Source organism: Geotrypetes seraphini, chromosome 8, assembly GCF_902459505.1.
Source record: "Geotrypetes seraphini chromosome 8, aGeoSer1.1, whole genome shotgun sequence".
In the NCBI taxonomy this organism is placed as follows: Eukaryota; Metazoa; Chordata; class Amphibia; order Gymnophiona; family Dermophiidae; genus Geotrypetes; species Geotrypetes seraphini.
Genome location: NC_047091.1, coordinates 45,691,496 through 45,717,034, shown reverse-complemented (window position 1 = coordinate 45,717,034; position 25,539 = coordinate 45,691,496). Strand labels below are relative to the sequence as shown.

The 25,539-nt window shown below is 44.5% G+C and overlaps 1 protein-coding gene across 1 annotated transcript in view; it reads left to right on the top strand.

The window, feature by feature from the left end:
• The window catches only part of LOC117366161 (peptidoglycan-recognition protein SC2-like), a 129,376-nt gene that overhangs the window by 48,951 nt on the left and 54,886 nt on the right, over window positions 1-25,539 (top strand). The window contains exon 3 of the mRNA XM_033957332.1: window positions 3,996-4,191. Within this exon, the coding sequence (XP_033813223.1) occupies window positions 3,996-4,191 (196 nt within the window). The remainder of the gene's footprint in view (window positions 1-3,995; window positions 4,192-25,539) is intronic.

Here is a 25,539-nt window from a genome sequence, read left to right as displayed (position 1 = left end):
GCCTGCACTGCTTTCAATGTATATTCATTGGGGAAATCCTGAAAACCTACTGGATTGCGGCCCTCAAGGAGGGACTTTGAGATCCCTGAATTAGATGATACCCCCTCTCAGTCCTCCTGCTTGGAATTGGAGTTATCTTATAAATGACAAATACGTGTCGAGCTTCACAGGAGTACTTTAGTTCAGTACCTCAAAAAAGCTATGATCCTGCATGGATTACGAATATTGAAAGAGTCTAGGTTGACAACGATGGATAAGATTTTCCAAGAAAAATGGACAGCTATATTAAATAGATGTTCAAGAGATCTTATGATCCTGCTAGTAGAAATAACAACTGATATTGAGAAAGAGGTAAAATTAAAGAATTCAGCAATGGAAGTGGAGATGCAAGAAAAAATAGATAAAGATGAATTTGATAAGAAATGTGATGAATTAGAAGAGACACTCCTTCAATTCTGTGAATCTATAAAACAGACCAAAATTAAAAAATTAAAACGTGATGAACGAGATTACCAAATAGATAAAGTATATTCATGGAATATTAAAAAACAAAAAGTGGCCCCGATGCAGAAGAAAGTGGCATTTGGAGTGCTTTCAGATAAATCAGATGTCACAAGTGATAAGTCAGGAAAAGCTACCTCTTCAAAATTGTCAGGGGACAAACAAAGTGTACAGAGGGGCCGCACCAGAGGATGAGGTCGGACAACATCCAGAGGCCGGGTGAGACTCCAGCCTACCAGCAGGGACAAGTAGAATCCTTTATTATAAATTTATCTAGTGTTCATTTAACAAGAGTACAAGGCCTAGGATTTGTCCTGAAACAAAAACCAGATTTTTTTAAGGTTAAAAATAGTGTTCCATAAATTTTTGAGAAAACTGCAAATTCGGGTATTTTTTAATAAAGAGGATATAGGTTGTAACCCCACTGTGGCCCGAGCGGGACACCACAGCGCTCCAACAGGTTACTTAGATGTATTACACCAGCGTGTGACCCGGGATGGAGTCACCCTGTAGGACTGGACTGGACTCAATCAGGAATTCCAAAAATCAAAGTCACACAAACAAGGTGTATGGAAACATAGCTCAGCTTTACTGCTCCAAACATAAAGGTTCATCAAATGTTAGTAGGCAAAACACCAGCAAAGCAAAATACAAAAGGCAGGAAAAATAAAGCAGTACCAAAATTAAAGTCACAATGGCAGCTAAGGATTCAGCTCTCCTCAGAGCCAGCACAAGCCTACTCCCAAGCAGGTTGTGCTATCTACCAAAATACAGTTCAGTGCACTGGTTCCAGCAATTCACAGTGCTTAAATCTAAATAAAGCCTCTGGCAACTTTATACTACTGCCACGTAAGGAGAATGTCACAGGTTTTGTAAAGTAAAGCCTCAGGACTGGCTTTCAAAACTCCCACCCAGGGTGACCACAAAACCTCTCCCCAAATGACACTCCTAGCTTTCCAAAAACAATCAAAATAGTTCAAACAGGCAAGCAGTCAAAAATTCACACTCACTGTTTGCAGCTAGTAATTAGGTCCACCTGCATGGGCTCAGGAAAGTTGGTATCATACTCTGCAACACTTTCTTGACAGTCCATGGGTTCCACCTCCAATGAAGGCAAGTCCTCAGTTTGTCTAGCTTCTGTTAACTCCATGGGAATGGGTCTATTGCTCCCTCTTGGCCCAGGGGTTCCTCAGGGAGGCAAGGCCTGAACTTCCTCCCTAGCCGGTCTGCCTGTCTGATCTCCACTGCTGGCTTACATACCCTAGGGCCCCGCCCTACTCTGGCTGAGTCAGCAGTGTACCTGGAGGTTCTTGGGCTCCCCCGGTGGTTGCTTGGGTACAGCTCCCCTAGCTCAATCTCAGCAAATCAGGCTCCCTCTGGTGGTCAAAGGAGAAAATATCAGAATCCTGATCCGGAAAGACCTTGGAATTTGCCCTCCGGGTTTTCCCCTTTACTTTTACCCCTGACCTAACTGGGACCTTGGCAGGCCTCGTGTCCGCCTGGTCACAAGGTGAACATAAAAACATAAGCAATGCCTCTTCTGGGTCAGACCAGAGGTCCATCATGCCCAGCAGTCTGCTCACGTGGCGGCCCATCAGGTCCATGACCTGTATAGTAATCCTCTATCTATACCCTTCTATCCCCTTTTCCGTCAGGAAATTATCTAGTCCTTTCTTGAACCCCAGTACTGTACTCTGTCCTATCACGCCCTCTGGAAGCGCATTCTGTCTATAAAAAGCCATCGAGATAGAGCCCTCTGGGCCCGATGGACTCGGTTTTGATGATGTTTAAAAATCTGATCCTATCTAAATTTGCTTCCGTTGAAGAAAAATGCAATAAATCTAAGATAGGATATAATTTAACTTTGACTCAATATTAAGCGATTCAACAACTAGGAAAAACTAAGGAGTTGATCATTTCTAAGGCTGATAAAGGGGGGGCTACGGTCTATTGACTTTTTGGATATACATATTAAAAAATAAGGCATCCAAATAATGACTGACATATAGAAAACCGGTTGCTCGAAACACATTTCTTCATTTTTTAAGCTACCACCCTTATAAACTGAAGTTTAACCTCCCGATCAGTCAATCTCTAAGAGCAAGAAGAATATGCTCTTCAATGGAGAAGTTTCAGCTGGCAGCGAATGATTTGGAACAACGGTTTTTGAATCGTGGATACCCGAAGAAAGCAATAAAATAAGCATATACAAAATCTAAATTTGCACAGAGAGATTTGCTTTTAAAAGAACACATAATACAAGAAGAATGTGATTGAATGACTTGTGTTCTCCCATACTCTGAAGCAGCTAAACAGTTAATATCATTGATTAAGACACATTGGCATATAGTCCAATTTTATGAAGGCTTTGAAGAACTGCCAACATGGAAGAAGTATTGAATTTTAGAGAACAGCGGTGAATCTATACCGATTGAATACGGTAGCTCCCCATGGATTAAATGAAGAATTAGAATGGGGTTCTCTGATCTAACCATAGGAGGGATAAATAATTAAAATAATTAATTTAAAATGGGGAGAATATATATTTAAAGATAGTGAGATCTTTTTCTTTCCAGTGAGGCATTGATAGTTTAAAAAGCTTTTTCCTCTGTGGATCGGCAAGTAAATTTGAGGGATGAGGTCAGCAGGTTTAGCACATCACTCTCAGCTGATTCTTAACGTGAGGTATGAAAAGGGGAGTTTACCAAACCCCCGCCATCTTTACTTACTCAAAATTCTGGTTGAGATTGATGGCGTTTCACTACTCGGTAGGATAAAACTTGTAGACTATGCACATGAATTTATTTAACTGTTTTTATGCATGAAACTTTTTATATTTGGCTATGTGTGCCCTGCTAACGCAGCTGTGTTTCCATACAGGGACCCAGCCTTGAAAAAGCGTTTGTCGCAAAACATGTCAGCGAAAGCAGTCCCTAACAATGACCACAAAACTAAAGCTAAGTCTTTATGATTAAGAAATAAATTATATACATATTAAGTTATTATGTTAGTATTTAAAACTATCATTAAAAGACTGAATAAAAAAATATAAATTGATCGAGGGAAGATTTTGCACATCAAGCTTAACATAATGAAATAGTTTGAACGTGGAGTGGTGCATCTGAGGATCAAATTAGCATTCAGGTGGCTGGTTTCTAAAAAGGAACTAACTCTGGTGGAGGTCTTATATGAATTAATGCTTATGTAAAGTATTATACAGACACATACCGTATGATAACAGTCTAGTGAAGACAAAATGACAAGGCATGCAGGAAAAAAAATTCAAATATAAAGCATAGAGCCAAAAGAGAGAAATTGATTGGGAAGAACTAGGGATGCAGCTGCCTTTTCCTCATCCATCACTGAGAGGGTGCTAGGAAAGCACCTTTCCCTCTTTGAGACCATGTCATGGAAGATATTAAGGGGTAAAGAAGTGAGACAGCAGCAGTAGCAGCAGCAGACTTATCTAACTCAGCTTTTTCTCCCTCTCACAGCATGTCCTAGGATTATTTCCAAGGCAGAATGGGGCGCTCTCCCTGGAAGGTGTCATGCCTCATTTATTCCACAACGGAACTACGTTATCATCCACCACACAGTCACTCCTCCATGCTATACCCAGGCCGCCTGTTGCACTCAGTTGAAGAACATGCAGAGATTCCAAATGAAGAAATGGTGCGACCTTGGTTACAGGTAAGGAGCACTGTGCCATACTGTGCTCAGAAGATTCTGAAGCTAGAAAAGGGGCAGGGGATGCAGCTCAGTGGCTGGAGCTGGACTCATTTCTCAACTGGCTAGTCCTGGTCTGAATGCTGATTGAATCTCAATTTCTTTAAATCGCAGCTCTAAATTTGTTTCTTTTAAACTAATAACAATGTATTTGTAAAGTGCTCAAACCCTATAACCATGTATTTAGTGGTAACACCAAACTGTGGTTATAACTGGGACCATCATTGCCTTTACCGTCCCAAATCCACCTGCTCTAAATTGTCAGTATTAGATGTTAGAAATTATGAATTTACTTATCTTGACTTGCAGGTGGCTGATGATAAATATCGTCAATAACCAGAGGAAAAAGTAAAGTGCCAGTGCTTAAATGTGATGCAGTGCAGGAATTATAGCCATGTTAAAAAACGCTGGCCCCCCGACTCGAGTTTCATTCTCTCTTCCTCAGGAGGGGTCACTGTGGGTTAAAATATACAATAAATAAACCTTGTTTAATACTATTTGTTCAACTGAATGAAAAGTTACCACATAAACTATTATTGTTTTAAATAAATTACCCCAATGAGCTTCCTAACTTTATTTAATTCTAAATCACCTACCCTGTCGCGGCTGTTACCAGCCTGGAAGGCAAAGAAATCTGATTGCTGATTGAACATAGCGCTCCTTCTGAAGTAACTTTGAGTGATTGTTCAACAAATATCAGTAGAACAAATGTCCTCAGTGAGCTGTAGGAGGTCAAAGCAGTTCCCGAGTGTGAGTATGATTGGAAAAACCTGAAAGTAGTGCACAGTGGCTTCCTGATAAGTTCAAAATGAGGAAAGGCAAGGGAAACAGCTATGCATGGCACTCACTAATATCCTCAAAGGCCACAAGTGGGTTGGAATATCAGTGTAGTCCAGGCCCAATTCAGGTATTTCACATAGGCTGTTGCCTAGTTGGGACTCTTTGAGCATGAGTATTGCCCGGTCCACAATAATATTTATTTAGGGGCATGGCTAGGATTAGAGGTACCACCAGTGCCGGTGTTAGGGGGAGCAAACAGGGCAGTTGCCCTGGGCCCCACAGCTACAGGGGGCCCCTGACTGCCAGGTGAGGGGATGTAAGCTTCCCTCCCTTCAACTCCCTCGCCACCACAGCCTGTAAGCGAATTGAACCCAGCTACCTTTCTCCTCTGAAACAGGAAGTTACATCATGAGGAGGAAAACCGGCATGCACAGTGTTAAGAGCCCTGCAGCATGGGTTCAATTCACTTACAGGCTGCAGCAGCGAGGGAGTCGAGGGGAGGGAAGCTTACATCACCTCACCAGGCAGTCGGGGGCCCAGGAGGAAGAAAAGAATTAGAGGGGTAGGCAGATGGGACCAAAGGTAGCACTTTACATCAAAGAAAACATCAAGACAACCAGGATCACGGATGTCAAGTATACTGGGGAATCCATCTGGTAAATCTGGCCAGAGGCGGAGAAAAATGCCTGTACCTTGGTGTGGTGTACAGACCTCCAAGACAATCGGAGCACATGGACGCTGAATTAATTGAAGATATTGAGAATATCACCTTAAGGGGGGATGTTGTTCTGATGGGAGACTTCAACATGCCTGATGTAGACTGGAACACACTCTCAGCGACAACTGGTGATAGCAGGAGGATATTAATGTCCATGAAGGGAGTACGGCTCAAACAATTGGTACTAGAGCCCACTAGAGCCCAGGCCATCCTGGACCTGGTACTTACGAACGGGGAAAGCGTCTCAGAGATCTCGGTGGGAGAACCGCTAGCCACCAGTGACCATAACATGGTATGGTTCCTAGATCACAAACAAAAACAAGGGTACTCAACTTCCGGGGCACTGACTTTGCATGCATGGGAGACTTCGTCCATCAGACACTTCAGGTTCAAGAAGTAACGGACAATGTGGAGGTTATGTGGTCAACCTTGAAATCAACCCTTCATGAGGCAACTATCCGCTACATAAAATCGGTAACTAAACAACAAAGGAAAAAGAAACCCCAATGGTTCACTGATGAGGTTTCGTACCTTGTCAAGGAGAAGAAAAGAGCATTTCTCTCGTACAAACGTGCGGGGGAAAAAGAAGCAAACATTGAATACAGGACAAAGTCTGCAGCGGTCAAAACAACAGTCAGGGAGGCCAAACTTCGAATGGAAGAAACTCTAGCGAAGAACATCAAGAAAGGGGACAAATCCTTCTTCAAGTACATTAGTGACAGGAAAAAGAATACAAATGGGATAGTACGCCTTAGAACGCCAGACGGGAATTATGTGGAAACAGATTCTGAAAAAGCCAAACTACTGAACGATTACTTCTGTTCAGTCTTTACCTGCGAGGCACCAGGGCACGGGCCACGGCTGGAAGCAAAGCAAAGCATGGAAGACCCATTTCAAAATTTTGAGTTCACACCAGCTGATGTTTACAGAGAACTGTCAAGACACAAGGTGAACAAAGCCATGGGACCGGACAATTTGCACCCAAGAGTGCTCAGAGAGCTATGCGATGTTCTGGCAAAACCGTTAGCTATGCTCTTCAATCTCTCCCTAAGTACAGGGAGAGTACCCCTGGACTGGAAAACAGCAAACGTCGTTCCTCTGCATAAAAAGGGTTGCAGAGCAGAGGCTGCGAACTACAGACCAGTGAGTCTCACATCAATAGTGTGTAAAATTATGGAAACTTTACTTAAAGGTAAATTAGACACGATATTGGATGAGGGGAATCTAAGGGATCCCTGTCAACATGGATTCACCAAAGGCAGGTCATGCCAATCCAATCTTATAAGCTTCTTTGATTGGGTGACAGGAAAGCTAGACTCAGGAGAGTCTCTGGACATAGTGTACTTGGATTTCAGTAAAGCTTTCGACAGTGTCCCACACCGTAGACTATTAAACAAGATGAAATCGATGGGGTTGGGTGAGAAACTAACTGCATGGGTCAATGATTGGCTGAGTGGTAGACTTCAGAGGGTGGTGGTCAACGGCACCCTCTCTGAGACATCGGAGGTGACTAGCTGAGTACCGCAGGGCTCAGTCCTGGGACCATCCCTTTTCAACATATTCATAACTGACTTGACCCGGGGGCTTCAGGGTAAAGTAGCAATGTTCGCCGATGACACCAAACTGTGTAACATAGTAAGTGAAAGCAACCTCAAGGACAGTATGACGCAGGATCTGATCAAGTTGGAAAACTGGTCCTCGACATGGCAGCTGGGCTTCAACGCAAAAAAATGTAAAGTCATGCATCTCGGCAGCAGAATTCCATACAGAACATACTCCTTGAATGGAGAAACACTAGCTAGGACTTCAGAGGAACGGGACTTGGGGGTAATCATCAGTGCAGACATGAAGGCTGCCAAACAAGTAGAGAAGGCCTCATCTAAGGCAAGACAAATGATGGGATGTATCAATAGAAGCTTCGTCAGCCGCAAACCTGAAGTCATAATGCCACTCTACAGAACCATGGTGAGACCTCATCTGGAATACTGTGTGCAATTCTGGAGGCCACATTACCAGAAAGATGTGCTTCGAGCTGAGTCGGTCCAGCGGATGGCCACTAGGATGGTTGCCGGACTCAAGGGTCTCTCATACGAAGAAAGACTGGGCAAACTGCAGCTCTATACCCTAGAGGAGCACAGGGAAAGGGGTGACATGATTGAGACGTTTAAGTACGTCACAGGTCATGACGAGGTGGAAAACGATATATTCTTTCCCAAGGGACCCTCGGTCACAAGGGGGCACCCGCTCAAACTCAGAGGAGGGAAATTTAGTGGTGACACCAGGAAGTATTTCTTCACAGAAAGGGTGGTAGATCACTGGAACAAACTACCAGTGCAGGTGATCAAGGCCACCAGCGTGCTCGACTTTAAGAAAAAATGGGACACCCACGTGGGATCCCTTCGAGGGTCGAGTTAAGAAACCAGGTCACTAGCACTCAGACTTAATGGGGTGGGTCAATAGAGTGGGCAGACTTGATGGGCTGTGGCCCTTTTCTGCCGTCATCTTTCTATGTTTCTAAAGGGACTCCTTACCGTGGGTGGCTCGCTGAGTGCCCTTTCAACTCCAGGGCAGGCAGGCAGACATGTTAGGATCAGCCCAGTCACTCCCGTAATGACAGCTTCTGGTGGTGGCAACATTCAGAATTCGCTGCTCTGCTGGCATTGGGCCTTTCTCACTGCTGGGTCCAGCAGGGAGGAAGGCCCAAAGCCAGCAAGAGCAGCGAGTTGTGAAGGCTGCGCTGCCAATGGTGTATGTGTGAGGCAGGCAGAGAGAGAGGGAGAGGGGAGGGGGAGAGAAATGTTGCTGCACCCAAATGGGGAGAGAGAGGGAAGGAGGGAGAAGGAAGACAGGGAAGGGAGACGAAAGAGAGATGCCAAGACCATGGGAGGGAGGGATGGAAAGGAAGGAAGGAAGGAAAGGAGATACCAGACCATGGAGGGGAGAGAGAGATGCCAGACCAGAAGGAGGGAGGGAGAGAAAGGAAGGAAAAGAGATTCCAGATAATGGAGGAGGAGGGAGAGATGGAAGGAAAGGAGAGCAGAGAGATGCCAAGGCATGGGGGAGGGAAGGGAGACAGATGCCAGACCAAAGGAAGGAGAGGAGATGCTAGGGCATGGGGGGAGGGAAAGAAATGAAATAGAAATGCCAGACTATGGGGTGGAGTAGAGAGGAAGGAAGGAAAGGAGAAGAGAGATGTCAGAGCATAGGGAAAGAGGTGGAGGCAGAACAATTGAGAGGGAGTGAAGCTGAAATGAATCATGTACAAAAGAGAGAAAAGGCACAGGATATACAGTTTACTGAAGAGACATAAAAGAGGGAAGATGCCGTATGAAAGAGAGAAGGCGGACACTGGATGGAAAGGGCAGAGAGGGCAGACAGTGGATGGAAGGGGTAGAGAGAGAGGACAGAGGCTGGATGGAAGGGGCAGAGAGAGAGAGGGCAGATGTTGCATGGAAGGGAGAGAGGACAGATGCTGTATAGAAAGAAGAGAGCAAAGAGAAGATGATTAAAGCAGAAACGACAAAAGGTAGAAAGATTTTTTTGTTGCTTTATGTAGAATCAAGTAGTATTGTAACTGTATTAATAAAAGTTTATAAATAGGAAATGAAAATAAGGCAATTTTTTTTAGACTAAGCCCCTTTCCTCAGGTCAGGATAGGATACCATAACAGCAGTATATTACACTGTCCTGAAGAAAGAAAATTTGGCCTCTGAAAGCTAATTGAAAAATAGATTAGTCCAATAAAATGGTATTTTCTTATTTCTCATTATTTGTTTTATTTCTGTTTGTTAATTTGTAAAGTGGTGATTGTTATTTATCTGTTTTTTCAAATTTACATCTGCTTTCTTTATATTTTGCACAGTATTAGGGGACATGTGTCACTGTTTCTGTGGTGTTGAATTGTGTGTAGAGTCTGGTTTCTTGGCGGTTCAGTTTAACTTTTGTCTACATATTTATATTTCTAGTTTGTGATTACTTATTCCATATTGGGTGAGGGTGTATCTGTGTTCTGTGTGTATGAGAAGGACATGGTTTTCTGTTAGCATTGACTGTGCAGGATCTGGCTTGTTTAGTTTTACAATGGGTATATTGGTGTTTTAGTGCTCACGGCAGTGTTTAAGATGCTGCCTGTTCCTAGGTGGATTATTACTAAAAATAACTTTTTTTTATATAGAGAGGAGGGGGTTGTTAGAAAATGATCAGCCCTGGCTAGCATATATACTAGGTACACCACTGGATTTAATGCACATGCATGAGATGTGAATTGGTCTCATACATATGCATTGAGCTTATGCCAAATGCCAGCCCACTTGGGTGAGCCCTGCTGGAGATGCCAGGGGAAAGGAAACAGAGTGGAATAGGAGTATTGGGAGAGAGATAGCTAATGCTAAATGTAAGGGGGAGGAGACAGTCAGGGTAATACTGGGGATAAAAGACAAAAGGGCATGAAATGGGGGAGAAATAGTAGATGGGGAAGAAATAGAGAAGATGGATTGTGGGGATGTAAGAGAAGGAGAGACAGATCCTGGATGGCTGCAGTAGAGAAAAGGGACGGGGAAAGGAGATTCTGGATGGAAAAGGTAAAGGGAGACATGGGATGGAAAAGAATTGACACTGAATGGAAGAGAAGAGAGAGAGAGGAAACAGTGGATGGAAGGGGAACACTGGTTGAAAGGAGGAGAGAGAGAGGAAGGAAGGAGATGCTGGATGGAATAAGAAGATAGAGGATGGAAGGAGGAGAGGACAGAGTTAGAGAAATTCTGAGAAATACGAGGAAAGGGAGGTCCAGGGTGAGTGAAAAATATGGAGACCTTTAGGTAGATGTAGTAAAAAGAGGGAAATTGAAGACTGAGTAGTAGTAATGAAATCTAGACAGAGAGGCAGAAAAATAAATGGAAGAAACTGAAAGGAAAAGATCAGTGCTAGAGATGGATGTAATTGAGGAAGTGAAGAAGACAACTGAAGAGATAATGTCAAAAGGCCAGGAAACCCTGGCAATTCAGAGGAAGGCAGAAACTGGAGACTGAAATTAACATGAACAGAAAAAAATAAATGGCCAGACCACACAGGTAGAAAAAATAATTTTAATTTAGAATAAATTAGTATCTTTTTTTAAAATCTTTATTCATTTTTTAAATTTTCAACAAGTGTAACATAAGATACAATCATTTTCTATTTAACATCACTTAATATATCATCAAATTCTAACTCACATCAAATATTACCCTTCCTTATACCCAACAATTGTTCTTAAGCATAAGAAATCATAAAATATTCCCTCCCCCCCTCCCCACCCTGGATGTGTATGAACAAAGGAAAAAAATAATATTCATTCTGTACAATATTTTGTTAATGGCTCCCAAACATTTCTCCCTAAATTTCTTAAAATGCCCCTGCTGTATGGCTATTACCCGTTCCATTTTAAAGATTTGGCATAAAGAATTCTACCAAAAATTATAATTCAGCCGATCCCAATTTTTTCCTATTTTTCATAATTTGCTGTATGGCAGCCCCTGTCATGATGAGCAAAAGTTTATTATTAGAAGAGATTTGATTCTTGGCTCTCATGGAAGTACCAAATAACACAGTGTCATATGATAGTGTCATAGTTGTGTTATTCTGCTCTAAAGGTTAATAGGTAAAAATATGACATTTGTAGATGAAAATTAAAAGGAACCAGACACTGCACACAATGCAACACCACAGAAAGAGAAACAGTGACTTATGTCCTCCTGTGCTGTAGAAAATATAAAAATAGCAGGTGTAAATTTTAAAACCTGACATTTTACACAGTATATCATAAATTTAAATCTAAATTAAAAAATGGAAACCAAGGTGATAGCTTTCAATTAGAGTAACTACATTTTTGAGAGAAACAGTAGAAGGGTCCTTTCCTAATGTGTTCAAAAATGACCTTTCCTGTTGACGTAGGTGTTGCCTCCCCTCCTCCCCCCAATACTATAAAACATTAAACTAAAGTAGTAAGGTGGTAATGATGGGAAGATCATGAGAGGGGGAGGTGACTCCCCTTTTTAATTTCTGCACTGGGCCCCACAATATCTAAAACCGGCCCTGGGTACCACCAGGAAAGCAGAAATGATAAAGCCCATTCCACTGTATTTTCTCTGAGCCACTTTTCTTTACTTGAAACTTCATAAAGTCAGTGCAGATGGGACAGTACTTTTCCAGAGGCAGCACTAATTATATACAAAATATACAAAGTCCACAATTCCTTTTTGATTACTCTTCAATGAGAACAGTGTCCTCTATATCTCTTCACTCAGTAAAACCTTTAACATCAGCAGTGCTTAAGATGAAATAATGGAACACATGTACAATCTTCTTTGATGATTTCTCTTTGGTAGGGTCTTGGGCCCCGATTCAGTAAAGTCAGCGATCGTTGCTAAACCTGCTTTACATGATGCACCGGGGCGGGGGCCTAAGGTTTATATTGCATCGCAGGAGGCCAAAGGAGCAAGAGGAACTGAACACCCCTCCTGCTCCCAACTTTTAAAGATATGAGGAGGGGGAGTGGGTATCCGCTATCCGGTGGCAGGAGGGAGTGAGCATCCCTCCTGCCATTTGTTTGGGGGGGAAAGGAGAGGGGCCAATGGCAGGAGAGAGTGGGCATCCCTCCTGCCATTTGTTTGGGGGAGGAAGGAGAGTGGCCAATTGCAAGAGGGAGTGGGTATCCCTCCTGCCATTTGTTTGGGGGGGGGAGAAGGAGAGGGGCCAATGGCAGGAGGGAGTGGGCATCCATCCTGCCATATTTTTAAGCACAGGTATTCGTCTGGTCGCAGGCGGGCGGGGAAGGAGGGAGCCAATGACGCTGATGGCAAGAGGAACTGGGCATCCCTCCTGCCATAAGTTCGGCAGGCGGGCAACAGTAGCCCTGACAGCAGTGACAAGAGGTTGCTTCTCCTGTCATTATTGTCAGGACTCTGCCCTGACTCAATCACTCACTGAGCGATTGAGTCAGGGAATTTGCATGCAAAAAAAATAGTGAATCAATCGATGTTTCAAAATCGGCCACCAGCGATTGAATCGATATCTTTAGTTAATCTGGGCCTTGGTAATTGTAAAGCTTCCTTTTGTATAACCCCATAGTGGTGATGTGATGCAATTAAGAACATAAGAACATAAGAATTGCCGCTGCTGGGTCAGACCGTGCCCAGCAGTCCATCGTGCTCAGCAGTCTGCTCACGCAGCGGCCCTTAGGTCAAAGACCAGTGCCCTAACTGAGTCTAGCCTTGCCTGCGTACGTTCCGGTTCAGCAGGAACTTGCTTAAATCTGTCTTGAATCCCTGGAGGGTGTTTACCCCCATAACAGACTCCAGAAGAGCATTCCAGTTTTCTAACACTCTCTGGGTGAAGAAGAACTTCTTTACGTTTGTAAGGAATCTATCCCCTTTTAACTTTAGAGAGTGCCCTCTTGTTCTCTCTACCTTGGAGAGGGTGAACAACCTGTCTTATCTACTAAGTCTATTCCCTTCATTATCTTGAATGTTTTGATCATGTCCCCTCTCAGTCTCCTCTTTTCAAGGGAGAAGAGGCCCAGTTTCTCTAATCTCTCACTGTACAGCAACTCCTCCAGCCCCTTAATCATTTTAGTCTCTCAACTCTGGACACTTTCGAGTAGTACCATGTCCTTCTTCATGTATGGTGACCAGTGCTGGATGCAGTATTCCAGGTGGGGGCGTACTATGGCCCGGTATAGTGGCATAATAACCTTCTCCAATCTGTTTATGATCCCCTTCTTAATCATTCCTAGCATTCTGTTCACCTTTTTCGCCGCCACTGCACATTACACAGACAGCTTCATCGACTTGTCGACCAGTTCTCCCAAGTCTCTTTCTTGGGGGGTCTCTCCAAGTACCGCCCCAGACATCATGTATTCATGTATAAGATTTTTGTTACCGACATGCATCACCTTATACTTATCCACGTTAAACTTCATTTGCCATGTCGCGGCCCATTTCTCAAACGTATTTATGTCACATTGCAGGTCTTCGCAATCCTCCTGCGGTCTTCACTACTCTGAATAACTTTGTATCGTCTGCAAATTTAATTACCTCACTCATCATACCAATTTCCAGGTCGTTTATAAATATGTTGAAGAGCATGGATCCAAGCACCAAACCCTGCGGCACTCCACTCGTGACACTTTTCCATTTACCCCCCACTCTGTTTCCTTTCCGCCAGCAAGTTTTTAATCCACGTGAATGTTTCACCCTCGATTCCATGGCTTGCAATTTTTCAAAGTAGTCATTGAAGCAGGACCTTGTCGAACGCTTTCTGAAAATCCAGATATACAATTTCAGCCAGGTTGCTCTTGTCTATCCGCCTGTTTACTCCCTCGAAGAAGTGCAGCAAGTTCGTCAAGCAAGATCTTTCCTTGCAGAAGCCGTGCTGGCTGGTCCTCATCAGATTGTATCTGTCAAGGTACTCAATGATACGGTCTACCATCTTTCCAGGTACCAAGGTCAGACTCGCCAGTCTGTGGTTTCCCGGGTCACCCCTCGAATCTTTCTTGAAGATCGACGTAACATTAGCCACCTTCCAGTCTTCCAGAATCCTTCCTGATTTGATCAACAGATTGGCTATTAGTTGAAGCAGTTCAGCTATAGTCCCTTTCAGTTCCTTGATTACCCTCAGATGGATGCCATCCGGTCCCGGGGATTTATCATTTTTAAGCCTATCAATCTGCCTGCATACCTCTTCTAGACTGACCATCAATCCTGTCAGTTTCCCGACTTTCTTTCCCGCGTATAGCCTGTCAGCTTCTGGTATGTTGTATATATCCTCTTCGGTAAACACAAACGCAAAAAATGTGTTCAGTTTGTCGGTGATGGCTTTGTCCTCCTTTAGCACTCCCTATATTCCATGGTCATCCAATGACCCCACTGCTTCCTTCGTGGGTTTTTTCCCCTTAATATATCGAAAGAACAGCTTGAAGTTTTTAGCCTCCTTGGCTATTTTTTCCCCGTAGTCTATTTTGGCCCCTCTTATCACCTTATGGCACCTGCTTTGATGCTATTTGTGCTTTTTCCAGTTTTCGTCCGTTTTTTACCTTTTCCATTCCTTAAACGAAGTCATAAGAACATAAGAATTGGTCATAAGAACATAATAATTACATTACAATTTAACTGTTACAATTAAATATGAGATGTTATAATCACGGTTAGATGTTACTGCAGGTTTCCCATTCAATTCACACCAACAGAGAGGTTAAATATTTGTTTTTATTTGTTGTAACTAAAAATAAACCATAACAACTGAATATGTTCAACAATTGTTATCAGATGTTTAACCCCCTTTTTACAAAACTGTAGCACAGTTTTAAGCACTGGCTGCAATGGTAACAGCTCTGACACTCATAGCATTCCTATGAGTGTCAGAGCTGTTACCGTCACGGCTGGCACTAAACAACACTCTATGGTTTTGTAAAAGGAGGATTAACAATGTAAATTAAATTTAAATAAAAATGAATAGCACAGCTAATTTACCATTTTCATGTGTTTTTTACATTGATAACACCATTATAGTTAGTAATAATATTCATACCTCAAATAAACATGTCATACCTTTCAACTTAATACCAACTTTGTTACAGAATATCAAGAACCACAGGAAAGTATTTGACTAGGTGACTCTTAAAACCAATGAGTGTTTCTCAGTCCCAAAGTTCAATAAAATACAGAAAAAGCAGTTACTTACTGTAACAGGTGTTATCCAGGGACAGCAGGCAGATATTCTCAACATATGGGTGACGTCATCCACTGAGCCTCGATGAGGACAGCCTCACAAGCAGACTTGCTTGAAGAACTTTTAGAAAGTTCGTGACTGCTGCACCGCGCATACGCACGTGCCTTCCCACCCAACGTAGGGCGCGCGTCTCCACAGTGTCTCCTTGACTCATATAACTCGCTAAGAAGCCAACCAGGGGAGGTAGGTGGGTTGTGTGAATATCTGCCTGCTGTCCCTGGATAACACCTATTATGGTAAGTAATATCCCAGGAAAAGCAAGCAGCATATTCTCAACATAAGGGTGACCTCCAAGTTAACCAGAATGGGATGGTGGGATTGTTAGCAATTTAGGAGAATAAATTTTATAAAACTGCCTGGCCAAAGTGGCCATCCCATCTGGAGAAAGAATCCAGACAATAATGAGAGGGAGAGATCCTGGAGCAGAACTGAGGCAGTTTGTTGTTTTGGGGAGATGCAAAGAGTAGTGCTGCCCGATTCACAATTCAAATCGGTTGCCCGATTCACTTTGAGTAAATCAATTTGAATCGGTTTAAAACAAAAAAAAATTGGCTTCCCAATACAGTAACTGACCCTCCCCCCTCACCTCCTAAAGCAGGAGCGGAAGCACTTCTCTTGCTGGCCGGCTGCTGCCGCGCCTGCTGTAGAGGACGAGGGGGGTGGATCAGTCAGAAGTGCTGGTGTCTGGCTTCCCCTCTGGCCTCCTGCTGGTGTCCAGCTTGCCCCTGGCCTCCCGCGCACCATTTACCTAATATGAGCAGCCTGCAGAGAAGATCACAGTGCTAGCAATCTTTGCAAACTGCCATAGGTCTTCAGAGCTGTTTCCTCTGCCATAGTCCCGCCCCCCTCCTCTGACATCAGAGGCAGAATCGCGGCAGAGGAAACAGCTCCAAAGACCTATGGCAGTTTGCAAAGATCGCTAGCACTGTGATCTTCTCTGCAGGCTGCTCATATTAGGTAAATGATGCGTGGGAGGCCAGGGGGAACATGCAGGCTTTCCGGGAGGGGAGTGGTACAGGCCTTCAGGGGGGCAGACCTTCAGGGGTGGGATGCAGGCCTTCGGGGGGAGCAGGCCTTCAAGGGGGGGTACAGGCCTTCAGGGATGGTGGCACAGGCCTTCAGGGGGGACAGGCAGGCCCTCAGGGGTGGGATGGAGGCCTTCAGGGGGGACAGGCCTTTGGGGGAAGGGTGCAAGCCTTTAAGGGGGGGACAGGCCTTCAGGGATGGTGGCACAGGCCTTCAGGGGGGACAGGCAGAGGCCTTCAGGGGTGGGATGCAGGCCTTCAGGTGGAGGTGCAGGCCTTCAGGGGGGGACAGACTTTCAGAGGAGGGAGACCCTGGAGTGGTGGGGAAGGAGAGAGAGATGCTGGATGAAGGGTAGTTGAGAAAAGGTGGATCTGTGGATGGAGACAAAAAAAGAAAAGATGCCAGACCTCCGTGGGAGGGAAGGGAAACGGAAGGGGAGGATAGAGATGGCAGATGGATGGTTAGCACAGAGAAAGAAGAAAGAATAAGACCCTGGCAAGCAAGTTATCAGAAGACAACCAGAGCATGGGACCAACAAGATTTGAATAATGACCAAACAACAAAAGGTAGAAAAAATAATTTTATTTTCTGTTTTGTGATTACAATATGTCAGATTTGAAATGTGTATCCTGCCAGAGCTGGTTTTAGACCATAAATGTGAGCTAGGATTTAACAGAGAGAGGAAAAGACTTTTTTTGTTTTGTTTTTGTATACACCACAGGGCCAGTGTGGTTAGGAGAAGGCAAAAGGAGTGAAGAGGCTATAAAATAAACCCACCAGGATGTTTGAAAAAAACACCCAATTGGGCAGGAAAATCGATTCAATAGGCTAAATCGATTCAAAATTTTTTTCCTGAATCGGGCAGCACTAGCACAGAGATCTATTTGAGGAGTCCCCCACTGAGAAAAAATGTGATGAAGAGGTGACAAATTGAGTGTCCATTCATGGGGCTTTAAAAGACAATTTAATTTGTCTGCCAGACAGTCTTTCTCTCCTTGAATGTAAACCGCTGTCAGAAAGGTGTTGTGAAGAATTGCCCTATTCCAAATCTTCTGAGCTTCCTGGCAAAGAGGGAGAGATCCTGTTCCTCCTGCTTGTTGACATAGTGCATGGCAACTTGATTGTACAAATGAGGACTACTTGATTGTGAAGAAGATGCTGAAAAGCTTTAAGAGCATTCAAGATCCCTCTGAGTTCCAACAGATTTATGTAACACCGATGGTCTGTGCTGGATCAATGGCTTTCAGTACGGAGACTATCAAGATGAGCCCCCCAAGCATAGGTCGAAGAATCTTTCATGAGGACCTTCTGATGAGGGGGCATTTGAAACAGTAAACCTCTGGAAAGATTGGAAGTAGAGAATGACACGGTGACAAAATTCATCACCGTTCCCGTCCCCACGGATAACCTCAGGAAATAATCCCATGTCATTTTCTAGTGTCTATTTCAACCTCGGTCCTTCTACACCAGCATTCTTCAAAGCAAAGCTTGCGGGTCAGTGGTTGTGCCCAATTATACTCTGATTCTTCCCTCTCTCCTTAAAGAATGATATGAAGATGGTTTCCTGCGGTTATCCGCAGGGACGGGAACGGTGATGAATTTTGTCATCGTGCCATTCTCTAATTGGAAGAGAGCATCCACCAGTGGAGAGACTGTCTCAACGAAGGAGTCACTGTAATGTGCTGAGAGAGTGGGTCGAAAGCCTACACCCACTGAGATGCCAGGGTCCTCTAAGGAATTCTGAGGTGAAGTCTGTCAAACGAGTTACGTGAACTGTAGAGGCCATGTGACCTAGGAGAACCATCATGTGCCTCGCTGAGAGTGAAGTGAGGGATAATACTTTTTGAGAAAGTTGAATGAGAGCATCCTGACGATTTTGAGGAAGGAATGCTCTGAGTTGCACAGTGTTCAGGATAGCTCCGATGAACTGTAGATTCTGAGAGGACTGTAGCTGAGATTTTGGAAAATTTACTTAGAACCCTAAACTTTGGAGTAACCAAATAGTCTGTTAGGTCACTACAATAACCCCCTGAGAAGCTGAAGTTTTGAGCCCATCGTCCAAGTACGGGAAAACCTGGAGACCATGGTTGCGCAGAGCTGCTGCTACTACTGCTAGGTACTTGGTGAACACCTAGGGCAGGGGTGTCAAAGTCCCTCTTCAAAGGCCGCAATCCAGTCGGATTTTCAGAATTTCCCCAATTAATATGCATGAGATCTATTTGCATGCATTGCTTTCATTGTATGCTAATAGATCTCATGCATATTCATTGGGGAAATCCTGAAAACCCGACTGGATTGCAGCCCTCGAGGAGGGACTTTGACACCCCTGTCCTAGGGGATGATGCCAGATTGAAGGGTAGCACTCTGTATTGAAAATGATGATTTCCCACCCAAAATCTGAGGAACTTGCGAGAGGCTGGATGAATGGGAATATGAGTGTAAGCTTCTTTGAGATCCAGAGAGCATAACCAATCGTTCTAATGTAGAAGGGGATAGAAGGATGCTAGAGACAGCATCTGAAATTTTTCTCTGACAAGAAATTTATTGAGAGCTCCGAGATCCAGGATAGGTCGCAGATCTCCCGTATTCTTCGGGACAAGGAAGTAACGGGAGTAAAATCCCGTGCTCTGTTGTTCCAGAGGAACCATCGCAATGGCACGGAGACGAAGCAGAGCTTGAGCTTCCTGAAGAAGGGTGGTCTGCGACAGATTGGAAGGATGCTGTCTTGGGGGAAAATCTGGCGGAACCTGAATGAAGTGAGGACCCAGAGGTCGGATGCAATGAGCTCCCATCATTGGTAGAAATGATGGAGATGACTACCAATAGGGAGAGGAGAGGACAGAGGCAGAACGACTGAGGTTATACTCTGTGTTAGAAGGTTAAAAAGATTGAGAAGCCTTGGGTGCTGCAGGAGTCTGAGGATTTTGCTGCCACTGCTGTTTCTTAGGAGGCAGCCTTGAATAAGGTGCTGACTTTTGAGGGTAACGCCCCTGATAAGATGGAGTAGGCCAATAACCTACAGGCAAGGAGAGTGTCTCAGGTTTTGCTAAGTAAAGCCACAGGTCTGGCTTTCCAAAATTCCCACCCAGGGTGACAACAAAACCTCTCCCCAAATGATACTCCTAGCTTTCCAAAAACAATCAAAATAGTTCAAACAGGCAAACAATTCAAAACACTCACTCTTTGTAGCTTGAGATGAGATCCACCTGCATGGGCTCAGGACAATCAGTTTCACACACTACACAAATTTCTTGATAGTCCATGGGCTCCACATCCAGTAAAGACAAATCCTCAGCTTCTCCAGCCTCTGTTAGCTCCATGGACATGGGTCCATTGCTCCTGCTTGGCCAGGGAACTCCTCAGGGAGGCAAGGTTTGAACTGTCTCCCTAGCCGGTCTGCCTGTCTGATCTCCACTGCTGGCTTACATACCCTAGGGTTCCGCCCTACTCTGGCTGAGTCATCAGTGTACCTGGAGGTTCTTGGGCTTCCCCGGTGGTGGCTTGGGTACAGCTCCCCTAGCTCAATCTCAGCTAGATCAGGCTCCCTCTGATGGTCAAAGGAGAAAATATCAGAATCCTGGTCCAGAAAGACCTTAGAACTTGCTTTCCGGGTTTTCCCTTTTACTTTTAGCCCTGACCTAACTGGGACCTTGGCAGGCCTCGTGTCCGCCTGGTCACATACTCCCACCCTTAAACGATGCTTATCCTGATAAGCATAAATATGTGAGGTGTTTTCTGGGATACGGGAAAGAACGTCAACATTAGTATTCAAGCTGTCTGGCCGGTGTACCACTGTGAATCTGAAAGTTTGCAGCGCTAGGTACCACTGAGTGTGACGCGCATTATTATTTTTCATAGTGCCCAACCATTTCAATGCAGCATGATTAGTAACTAAAGTGAAAGGACGCTCTTCCAGGTAGTGCACTAAGGTCTGCATCGCCCACTTAGCAGCCAAACATTCTAACTCTACCACTGCATAGTTTCTTTCAATAAGGTGCAACTTTCTGCTTAAATATAGAATTGAATCCATGTTGACGGGGATCCCTTAGGTCTCCCTCATCTAAAATCGTGTCTAATTTTCCTTTAAGTAGAGTTTCCATGAGTTTACACACAATTGATGCGAGACTCACTGGTCGGTAGGGGAACACCTGGAGGTTGTGAGACCTGAGGAAGGCCGCCACCACAATAAGGCACTTGGTGAACACCCTGGGCGATGAAGCGAGGCCAAAAGGGAGCACTTTGTACTGATAGTGCTCCATGTGTTCAATGCCCTGCTTCTCCTGACTGAGAATGGCCCCCAATCCACACCCGGAAGCATCTGTCTGCAGGGTGAAAGGCTTATTGAAATCTACAGCAGTCAAGACGGTTTGTTTACAGAGACTTCCCTTCAGGTCCTGAAAAGCCTCCACACTGCCAGCCCCCCATGGTAATTTGTCAGGACCATCCTTCTTTAACATGTTGGTTAACGGGATAGCTCTAGTGGCAAAATCCGGGATAAACCTCCTATAGTACCCTAGAAGCCCCAGAAATCCCCGTAACTGCTTCTTCGAAGTAGGACGTGGGTAGTCCTGGATACACTGGACCTTATCTACCAGGGGCCTAATTTTGCCTCTCCCTACCGTGTATCCTAAGTATTTTACTTCATGTTGCTCCAGGAAACACTTCTTTGGATTTATAGTAAATCCTGCCCTTCTGAGTGATTCTAACACTGCTGAAACATGTTCTAGGTGTTGAGCCCACGAGGAAGAATATATGACAATATCGTCAAGGTAGGCTTCTGCGTAGGCATGGTGCCCCCTTAGGACATCGTTAAATGCATGCTGACAAATCGCAGCAGCCCCATGAAGTCCAAAAGGCATTTGGCTAAATTGGTAAAGCCCATAGGGTGTGCTAAATGCTGTTTTGGGTCTGGCAGCAGATGTTAGGGGAATCTGCCAATACCCCTTGGTTAGCTCAATGGTAGACAAATACTGAGCCTGACCAAGATGGTCCAACAGCTCGTCCACCCTCGGCATGAGGAACGCATCAAATTGCGAGACTTCATTGACTTGCCGAAAGTCAATGCAGAAAAGGGGAGACCCATCTGCCTTCGGTATAATCACGATTGGGCTGCACCAGGGACTCTGTGAGGGTTCAATGACTCCCAGTGCCAGCATCTCCTGTACCAATCCATTAATCAATCTCTTTTCTCTTCGGACAGTCGGTAAGGACGGACCCTCACTATCCTACCTGGGGTGGTTATAATGTCGTGAGATATCCCCTTCGTATGGCCTGGAATGGGTGAAAAAACATCAGAAAACTTTCCCACCAGAGCCTGCACCTGCTGTGCCTGGGTTGCCGAGAGCTCTGTACCTATGTTAACCTTTTCTTCCCGACCCAGATCAGCTATCTGTGGGCCTAAATCGTCCTCTTGGCACTGATGAGCAACCAAGGCTAACTGTTCCCTATCCTTCCAAGGCTTAAGGAGATTAATATGATAAGTCTGCAGGTGCTTCTTTTCATCTTTCACCCTATAATTTACAGGGCCTATTCTCTCTACTACAGTAGCTGGCCCTTTCCAACGTGCCAGGAATTTGTGTGGGTCTGATGGTACCAGTATCAGTACCCGATCACCCACTTCAAACCGGCGTTCCATAGCCCTCTTATCATAATATGTTTTCTGTTTACTTTGGGCCCATTCCAATGATGTGTACAGGGGCATCAATACCTTCTTCCTTCTACTGGCTATGTCTCTCTTTATACAGCCCAGCATCCTTCTGGCAGCAGCCACTGCCTTGTCACACTGTTTTTTCGCCTTTAGATCTTCGGACACTATCACCCCAAGGTCCCTCTCCCCATCCGTGCATATCAGCTTCTCACCTCCCAGCATATACGGTTCCTTCCGATTATTAATCCCCAAATGCATTACTCTGCATTGAATTTTAGTTGCCAGGCATTAGACCATTCCTCTAACTTTTGTAGATCCTTTTTCATATTTTCCACTCGCTCTTCGGTGTCTACTCTGTTACAAATCTTGGTATCATCTGCAAAAAGACACACTTTTCCTTCTAACCCTTCAGCAATGTCACTTACAAACATATTGAACAGGATCGGCCCCAGTACCGAACCCTGAGGGACTCCACTACTCACCTTTCCTTCCTCCGAGCAACTTCCACCCTCTGGCGACTGTCCGACAGCCAGTTTCTGACCCAGTTCACCACTTTGGGTCCTAACTTAAGCCCTTCAAGTTTTTTCAACAGCCTCCTATGAGGAATCGTATCAAAGGCTTTGCTGAAATCTAAGTAAATTACATCTAGCATATGTCCTTGATCCAGCTCTCTGGTCACCCAATCAAAAAATTTAATCAGGTTTGTTTAGCACAAATTACCTTTTGTAAAGCCATGTTGCCTCAGATCCTGTAACCCATTAGATTCAAGGAAGTACACTATCTTTTCTTTCAGCAACACTTCCATTATTTTTCCAACAACCGAAGTGAGGTTCACCGGTCTGTAGTGTCCTGCTTCATCCCTGTGACCACTTTTGTGAATAGGGACCACATCCTCCTCCAATCCCCGGAACCAGTAGCGTACCAATGGGGGGTCGGTCTACCTCGGGTGTACGCCCCAAGGGGGTGCACAGCCGGCCACCCTCCCTATTCTGCCGCTGCTGCCTTTCCTTAACCAGCAGCAGCAGCAGTAAACAGGGGTGTCCATAGGTGCTCACCGGCATTGCTCAGCTTCTGGCCGGTTCCCCTGCTGAAAGCCGCGGGTGTCCGCTCCTCGCACGATCCGCAGCTGCGTCGGAAGCGTTCTCTCTGACATCACAATGGAATGAGGGAAGGGAAGTACATAGAGATACCACATCATGGTGTGGGGTGGGAAGGAAGGAAGGAAAGGTGAGATGCCAAAGTATAGGGGAGGGGGTGGAGACAGAAAAATGGAGAGGGGGTGAAGTTGAAATTCAAAGGAGAGAAGGGACCCCAGATATACAGTTTATTGAAGGGACATAGAAAGAGGGATGCCATATGGAAGAGAGAGAGAGGGTGGACAGTAGATGGAAGGGGCAGAGAGAGTGTGGGCAGTAGATGGAAGGGGTAGAGAGGGAGAGGGCAGAAGCTGGGTGGAAAGGGCAAAGAGAGGGCAGATGTTGCATGGAAGGGAGAGAGGACAGATGTTGTATAGAAAGAAGAGAACAAAGAGAAGATGATTAAAGCAGAAACGACAAAAGGTAGAAAGATTTTTTTGTTGCTTTACTTAGAATCAAGCAGTATTGTAACTGTATTGATAAAAGTTTATAAATAGGAAATGGAAATAAGGCAATTTTTTGACTAAACCCCTTTCCTCAGGACAGGATACTATAACAGCAGTATACTGTATTGTTCTGAAGAAAGCTAATTGAAAAATGGATTAGTCCAATAAAATTGTATTTTCTTATTTCTCATTATTTGTTTTATTTTTATTTGTTAATTTGTAAAGTGGTGATTGTTATGTATCAGTTTTTTCAAATTTACATCTACTGTCTATATTTTGCACAGTATTAAGGGACATGTATCACTGTTTTTGTGGTGTTGTGGTGTTGCATTGTATGCAGAGTCTGGTTTCTTTGCGGTTCAGTTTAACTTTTGCCTACATATTTCTATTTTGAGTTTGTGATTATTCCATATTGGGTGAGGGTGTATCTGTGTTCTGTGTGTATGAAAAGGACATAGTTTTCAGTTGGCATTGACTACAGGATCAATTGACGGTGCGGGATCTGGCTTGTTTAGTTTTACAATGTATGTGTTGGTGTTCTAGTGCTCATTGCAGTGTTTAACATGCTGCCTTTTCCTAGGTACACTCTTGTTGTGCGATATGTGGATTGTTATTAAAAATCATATTTTTGATATAGATGGGGGGTGTCAAAAAATGATGGGCCCCGTGTGTCACATATGCTAGGTACGCCACTGCCAGGAACCACTCTCATCTCCAGAGATTTGTTGAACAAGTCTTTAATAGGACTCACCAGAACCTCTCTGAGCTCCTTTAGTATCCTGGGATGGATCCCATCTGGTCCCATCGCTTTGTCCACCTTCAGTTTTTCAAGTTGCTCACAAACACTCTCCTCCATGAACAGCGCAGAACCTACTCCATTTTTTCATGTAACTTTGCCAGACAATCTCGGTCCTTCTCCAGGATTTTCTTCTGTGAACACAGAACAGAAGTATTTGTTTAGCACATTTGCTTTTTCCTCATCATTCTCCACATATCAGTTCCCAGCATCTTTTATTTTATCAATTCCATTTTTCATCTTCCTCCTTTCACTAATATATCAGAAAAAAATTTTGTCTCCCTTTTTTACATTTTTAGCCATTTGTTCTTCCACCTGTGCTTTCGCCAGATGTATCTCTCTCTTGGCTTCTTTCAGTTTCACCCTGTAGTCCTTTCTGCACTCCTCTTCTTGGGTTTTTTTATATTTCACGAACGCCAACTCTTTTGCCTTTATTTTCTCCACCATTAGTTTGGAGAACTATATCGGCATCCTTTTTCTCTAGTTTTTATTTATTTTCTTCACATAAAGGTCTGTAGCCATTTTTATCACTCCTCTCAGGTTAGACCACTGTCTTTCCACTTCTTTTATGTCCTCCCATCCTAACAGTCTTTCTTCAGGTACTCTCCCATTTTATTAAAGTCCATACATTTGAAATCTAGGACTTTAAGTATCGTGCAGCCGCTCTCCACTTTAGCCGTTATATCAAACCAAACTGTTTGATGATCGGCGGTGGGAACCAGCCCATGCCGCCACAGAGTGAGAGGGAGACCATCGGCCCTGCCTGCAGGATGAGCAAGTCCTGCTCCGCCTCCTCCCCACAGCCAGCCGAGAGAAGAAACTTTTTCTTCGAGATTCGGTGGCGGGAACCAGCCCACGCCGCCACAGAATGAGAGGGAGACCATCGGCCCTGCCTGCGGGGTGAGCGAGCCCTGCTCTGCCTCCTCCCCACAGCCAGCCGGGAGAGGAAACTTTTTCATTGAAATTCCAGCGGCAGTAACGGTGCACAGCCGTTCGGT